Below are 6825 nucleotides of genomic sequence, written 5' to 3' on the forward strand. Positions count from 1 at the left end.
CATCATATAGCATCCCTTCAAGCATCCCTTCAAACACCTCAATAGTTGAAAGCTCATTGGGATTGGGTCTTCTAGATGAATAAGGATTTGTTAAGGTGAAATCGGTTAAGTCTCCCTTCTTTATCATATGAAACTCCTAAAGCATATCTTCAAGATGAAAATCTATTTACTATAACTATGTGCTAAGGGTGTACTTGGCATAATTACATATTAGGCCTCGGACTTATCCACTATAGATTGGTGATGATGCAGACTGCTGAATTCATTAGTGCGAGATTGAGGTGCCCTATTCATTGGATAATTAATTGATTATCGACTCTTTAGGGCAACTAGTATGGGACTGACTAAGGAATCTTAGCAGGCGTCAGGGGAGTGGCCAACTTTTGTATGTTTTGGACAACTATAGATTAAACTAGTTGAGAAAGAAGGGAGTCAACAAGATACATCATCACAATTAGTGTCTGAACCTTCTATGTGAGGTCTATGAAGACCTTGGTCAGAACCATTGAGTGAGTCAGGGTCCCCATCGATATAGAGAGTTCAAGAGTCATTGAATAATCGTTAATATTATATCAATGTTAGTATTGAGGTAGAAGTGTCAAAGGCAACAAATGTTGGATCTTGTCCATCATGAGTGAAGGTGCTATAGGCCGATGTCAAAGTGGTCATGCTCGAGTACTTATTGAGCGAGTCGGTATAGTAACATTCGTGTGTTATGCTATCTTTCTAGTACCAAAATAATATGATGGATATCAGTAATGTCCATATTAGCTCAACTTGGTTTGAGTCTATATGAACAAAAAAAATCTGATATGGTCGAATGGGGAGCTCAGGCATTTGGTCGATAACCAACTTATATGAAAATTGAGGTCGGATGGGTTCCTCGACGTGATCCTTCCAACGCTATAGTTAGGTATGAGATAGAAAGCATAAGTTTTAAATAAACAATAACCATCCTTAATTACTATAGCTTGGTGGGCTTTTCATAATAGCTTTAACATGGGAAAATATACTATAATATGTATAGAATATTTTTTTTAAAAAATTATTATAGTAACATCAATGTCATTGAATTATTGATCGCGGTTCAATTTCCTCTGCTTGATCATTATGTTGAAGTAAATATTTATCCCATTAATATTTACTTTCTTTGTTATGATCATATTTGTAATGCAAAATAATCTTAAAACAAGTTAAAATAATATGCTTAACATATATTGGAAATATTAAAATAAGTTATTTTAATATATAAAATAAATATATCAATTTGACTAGTAGGTAGTTCTTTGTTATTGCATGAGAATGAAAGAGACATAACTTGATGTCACTTATAGTATTTTTTAATAACTTTATAGTATTTTTAGTATATAAATAAAGATACTATAATGTTATTGAAAAAACACATATAAATGAACCAAATGAAAAAACTATGGTTCACAACTTATAAAAAAATTAGTGAAAAAAAAATCATTTTGGTTGACTAGGGATATTTTGGATATTATTTGTATTAAGGGGTATTATTTGAAAAAAAAATGAAAACAATGTCTCCTTTGGGAAAAATAAAGAAAAAGATGATCTTTTTAAGGAAAATCACTCAAAATAATTTAACAATCATGTCAAGTAGGGATATTTTGAATTAAACCTCCACAAAAACATAAATATCTAAATCAAATTTTCTTTGAAAAATACAAGTGATCTTAAAATACCTTACAAACACAAGTTTACGATAAAATTATTTAATAAAACATGTGTGAGTCAGTATCATTAATCAAAATTGCGAGATAGGGCATCTTATGGATGTAACTCTCTTTATAGTTGATGGAGACTTTGTGTTTCATACAAGTCCTTTTATCTCTGTGCTGATTGAGAAAACAGTGTTCCTTCCGTTTTATCTTATGGATGTAACCATTTGTTTTCTATATTTAATGTCTTACAGATTGATCATTTTTTTACTAATGTAATAAATATGCTAAAAGACAAATCCTATCAAATGATCTATGCATCCGACTTTACAAGGGGCGAAATTGCCAAGGATTATAATTATCACATAAAAATCATCGAGTTCACTCTGCAAAGATCTATTGGTACCACACGACGTCTTGCAATGAAACTATATCTATGGCTTGGAGGAGGAGATGGAGGAGGCAACTCCGTCATCTCCCGGCGTCGACGTTCTTCAGCAGCGTGCTGCTATCCAGGATATGATAACCGCTGGTATCCGTCTCCGTGCATCTTCTTGTGTCTTCAGCTTTTACCATTTCGATATCTCCCGGATCATATTCCTCCCTCGGTTGCAGCCTGAACCTTCTCAATGAATGCAGTCGCTCTGCTACTTCCTTCATGGAGGGCCGCTCTTCTCCCTTCACGCTCAGGCACTCCTTGGCAATGACCGCAACCTCCCCCAGCAACTGCTCTCCCCCTTCCCCGATCAATTTGTTATCCAGTATGTCCCTCAGCCTCTGCTCCTTCATCAACACGAGGAAACTTGTCGCCAGGCTCCTCTTTTCCGAAGCATCGTCGGCGTAGATCGCCTTCTTGCCTGTGATCAGCTCCAGGAGGACGACCCCGAAGCTGTACACGTCGCTTCTATCCGTCAGCCGGCGGGTCTGCATGCACTCGGGGTCCAAGTAACCTAACGTTCCCTGCACGAACACGATGAACTCGTCTTCGTCCATGGGGACGAGCTGAGACGCTCCGAAGTCGGACACTTTGGCGGAGAGGTCGTCGTCCAGTAGTATGTTGAGGGACTTGACGTCCCCGTGAATGATGGACCGGTTGGTCGCCGAGTGCAAGTAGGCGAGCGCTTCCGCGGCCTGCTCAGCGATCATTAGGCGAGCTTGCAAGGGGAGGGGTGAGGTGTAGTGCTCTGGATGGAGCACGTCGAACAGGCTGCCGTTGGAGATGTACTCGTAGACCAGCATGGGAACATCCAGCTCCAAGCAACAGCCCAGTAGCCTTACTATATGCCGGTGGTTGATCTGAGAAAGAACGATGATCTCGTTGACGAACTCGTCCTTCTGTCGCTCGTCGACCTTCTTCGACTTCTTTATCGCCACCGTTCGTTGGTTGTCCAAGATTCCCCGGTACACCATGCCGTACCCGCCGCAGCCGATGACTCTTTTGTCGGCGAAGTTGTCTGTGGCTCGTTGTAGCTCCTCCACGGTGAATACTTGAACGGTGTCCACCTCTTTGGATAGGATTTCTTCGTATAACTTGAAGCCCCCATTTTTCCTGAAGAAAATGTCTCGTTCTCTTTTGTGTTTCGTCTTTTGGGTGCTTATGATTACGCAAGAAAGGAGAGCAACTAATATTACAACGATCACGCTGAAACCTGCACAGCATGTATGAGTTGCAAAGATTAGCTTAAAGGACGAAAAATATTTTTCATCAATTCTGTTATAATTGTAGCGTTGTCATGACAACTGGAGAATTGGAGAAGTCGAAGAAGGACAATAATATGTCGCTTTCCAGAGACACCAATTCTACCATGTTTGTGGAATTCTAAACATTTATACTTTTCTCATGTATGACCTCTTCAAAAGCAAAGAGTCGGTCTTTTCAGATTTTATATTCATGTAATCAAAACCATCTTTATAGCTAAATGTTAAACGCAACGCTACTGCTGAATGATGCAATGAACATACCAAACAAAAAATTATAATTGGAAAGGTACTTATGTAATTCATTATATATATATAACCATTGAGTGGGTCTTTTTAGTAAAGCTAAAGTTATACATCTACAATCGCTGGGGTCTATCACGGTTATTGTCTAACGAGGATATTGTGTTCGACAAAGGAAAAAGTATCAAGTAGGACGCAAAGGAGTGGAGATAGATAATAACCAAGAAAGGCGGAGGTTTTACCTACTGTCAGCCGTGCCGGTAATGGAAATTTGGATGAGATGTCGGTACAATTTTCTTTGCTGGCATTTCCATGCGTACCAGGTGGGCATGTGCAGTGGTAGCCTCCCTGTGTATTAGTGCAAACTCCGAAGCATGGATACAGCTGAGGATGTTCGCACTCGTCGATATCTGTCGAGCGTTGATTCGACCATCAGAAATGGAAGTAAGGTGTAATCGAGCATATGGGAAGAGATGGGCGGTGAGCACCTTGGCATCCACCCTCGAGATAGGGATTGCCTGTGTATCCTTGGGAACAGTTGCATAAGTACCCGGGGCCATTGGTGGAGTCGACGCATGCGGTGTTACCACCGCGGCAAGCGTAGTTGACTGGGTGAGCTTTGGCATCCCGGCACGACGACTGGTTGCGCATCGCCCAGTCCAGCACCACAGGAACCAGGTAATTGGTTTTTTTGCCGAAGTCATCGGAGAGCGCGGATTCATGGAAGTGGAACCAATTTTGATCGGCTACGAAGGCATAGCTACAGGGATTGAAGCTGGCCACCTGGCTGTTGTCGAAGGACGTGCTGAAGTAGGTAGTAAAGTTCATGAGCGACTCGGGTATGAAAGTTTGGCAGCAACCCATGCCATCGCAACCCGGCTCCTCCGAAACACCACCTGCGTCGTCGCAGTAGGACAAGCAGCCGCTCGCATATGTTCTGCCTTTCACGGTTTTGCCTACGACGTAGGCGAGAGAGGAGCAGCCGACGACGGTGAACTTGTTGCTGGTGGCCGAGAACAAATATGGCAGACCCAGGCTTGTCGATGAGTATCTACCAGATTGCTGGTTACACTGAGCAACCATGAAGATGTGCACGCTTAACTCGTGATCAACCAAGGAGATGTTGAGGATTTCGATGTTTGTTTCACCGATGAAAGGTTTTGAAGGATCGGTGGTGTGATCGCAAGTGATGTTGAAGCCTTCCATGGAGCAGTTGGTCCCGATGCCGAACGGGTAGGGGATGTCGACTTCGCCGCACTTGCTCAGGCATCCTGGCTTCGATATTGCTGCTGCTGCTGCTGCAACAGCTGATGCTAACAACAAGGTCGCTGCTATCTGAAACACCACCACTCTCTTAGCAACCATTCTCTCTCTCTCTCTCTCTTTTGCCCTCCCAACTACTGGATCAGCTTGCAGTGTATGTGGACATGGATCAATATAGGTATATATATATATATAATTAATTAACTACTATATGTATTTGACAGGGTCACAGCTGGGAGCTGCACTTGTTTAGCTTCTGTTGGTTGATACGAACAAGCGTGGACTTGGTCCGACGCAAAGACAAAATAATCAGCAGACCGGATGGACACTACAACGCTTGAATCCCGAGATGCATCGAATCACGTTTCTACTAGCTGTCTGATTAACTGACCCATATGCACACGATAGTTACCTGAAATGACTCCATACTCTTTAGCTAATGACTCGGACCAAGTCAACCACACCCACGTCGTTGTCCTGCCGCACAACTCTAGTTGTCGTGACGTGCGAGTCAAGTCAAGTAATGTGAACATCAAGCGCGAGCTTTGGTTTGCTGGTAGCAACCGTCAACGCATGAGACAAGTCAAGAGACACGGTTTGTGCCATTACTGTATTCGTTCAAGCCCCACCGATTCCATTGTCACACTGTGCATCACTGCTGATCTATTATGTGCGTCACTATTCCTTCTATAATATAAAAAAAGGCCAAACATAAAAATTATTTCATGAACCCGGGCATCTGCATAGCTGCAATCGGATGACCCCATGGGCTGACTTCAACATAAATATAACATTAATCTAGAACTAATACAGAGAAATTCCAATTATATCTTATAAATGTAAAATATACAGCTGGAGTAGCTCAGATGGTTAGAGCGTGTGGCTGTTAACCACAAGGTCGAAGGTTCAAGCCCTTCCTCTAGCGAAAAAATACTTTTAATAACTCATATTTTTTTTTTTCTATTTTCTATTTTCTGATTTCATTTGTTTTCGATTTCGTGTTTATGATTACATTTACTACCATTCTTTGAACCACTTTTTTTATGATAACTCGTATTATTTTATATTTTCTGATTTCACTTGTTTTCAATTTAGTGTTTATAAGATTACATTTACTGGTGTTCTTTGAACCACTTTTTATGATAACTCGTATTATTTTCTATTTTTTTATTTAATTTGTTCTCAATTTCATGTTTATGATTACATTTGCTAGTATTTTTACTGGCATTCTTTAATATGTAAAAGAGAGAGGGAGAGAGAGAGAGAGAGAGAGAAGGCATAAGTGCAAAGGCAGGTAAACGAACGATTGAGAAGACAAAACTGGCCGCTGAAAGAAACTTAAATCTCAGACTTACTATGGGGGAGCGCGAGAGACACAGAGAGAGAGAGAGAGAGAGGGGTCCAAAGCCCACTGGACCGTCGATGAATCGGAAAGATCCAAGGCGGACCAGTGCAATTTCATCCACGGGAAACCAAGATTTGCACCGAAAAGAAGAAGAAACCCACACCCAATTCCGATCACGATCAAGAAAGCAACCCTAGTTGACAAGGAAGGGATGAGCTCCGTACCTCAGCTTCTGGCCACGAGCAATCGGGGTTTAGATAGAGTCGCGCTCCCCTCCGGGCGACGGTGTTGTCGAGGCGCTTGGCCGCGGAGCCGATCCCCATCGTTCTCCCCGTTCCTTTTCCGGCCCTCGTCGAGGCGTTTCGCCTGTCGGGGCCCGTGGCCGATCGGCCCCCATGGGTTGAAACCGACGAGAAAGATTCGTGTTATATATATATATATATATATATATATATATATATATATATATATATATAATTTATTTATTTATTTATGTTTATATCTCAACCAATTGGAATGGAATTAACGTTGTGGTGACAGCCTGAGTTGGAAAACGAAATTATGGTAGCAAGAAGAAAAGTTCGACTCCTCTAC

The 6825-nt window shown here is 41.7% G+C and overlaps 1 protein-coding gene and 1 non-coding gene across 3 annotated transcripts; one reads left to right on the forward strand and one right to left on the reverse strand.

The window, feature by feature from the left end:
• Nucleotides 1-1863: 1863 nt before the first annotated feature.
• Nucleotides 1864-6659, reverse strand: LOC135679317 (wall-associated receptor kinase 5-like). Of its 2 annotated transcripts, none has more exons than XM_065192922.1 (4): nt 6456-6659; nt 4112-4958; nt 3866-4033; nt 1864-3331 (listed from the first exon to the last, which is right to left on the reverse strand). In XM_065192922.1, exons 1-4 carry the CDS (start codon nt 6552-6554, stop codon nt 2154-2156), a joined length of 2292 nt encoding a protein of 763 aa, XP_065048994.1. In that variant the 5' UTR covers nt 6555-6659; the 3' UTR covers nt 1864-2153. The 2 variants fall into 2 exon arrangements, with proteins under 2 accessions (XP_065048994.1, XP_065048995.1); XM_065192923.1 differs by having other exon boundaries at nt 4112-5023; nt 6456-6589.
• On the forward strand, nt 5738-5811 carry TRNAN-GUU (transfer RNA asparagine (anticodon GUU)). Its single transcript has one exon. It is a non-coding gene; the product is annotated as a tRNA-Asn (tRNA).
• Nucleotides 6660-6825: the final 166 nt, after the last annotated feature.

The sequence above is a fragment of the Musa acuminata genome, chromosome BXJ1-7, assembly GCF_036884655.1.
Source record: "Musa acuminata AAA Group cultivar baxijiao chromosome BXJ1-7, Cavendish_Baxijiao_AAA, whole genome shotgun sequence".
Lineage (NCBI taxonomy): Eukaryota > Viridiplantae > Streptophyta > Magnoliopsida > Zingiberales > Musaceae > Musa > Musa acuminata.

Bases quoted from the DNA above. Each gene is read 5' to 3' on its own strand.
- LOC135679317 (XM_065192922.1), bottom strand. From the start codon at position 6,554: ATGGGGATCGGCTCCGCGGCCAAGCGCCTCGACAACACCGTCGCCCGG. The intron at 4,959-6,455 runs GTACGGAGCTCA...GTGGTGTTTCAG, and splicing joins GCTCGTGGCCAGAAGCTGAG to ATAGCAGCGACCTTGTTGTT. The intron at 3,332-3,865 runs GTAAAACCTCCG...CATGCTGTGCAG, and splicing joins ACCGGCACGGCTGACAGTAG to GTTTCAGCGTGATCGTTGTA.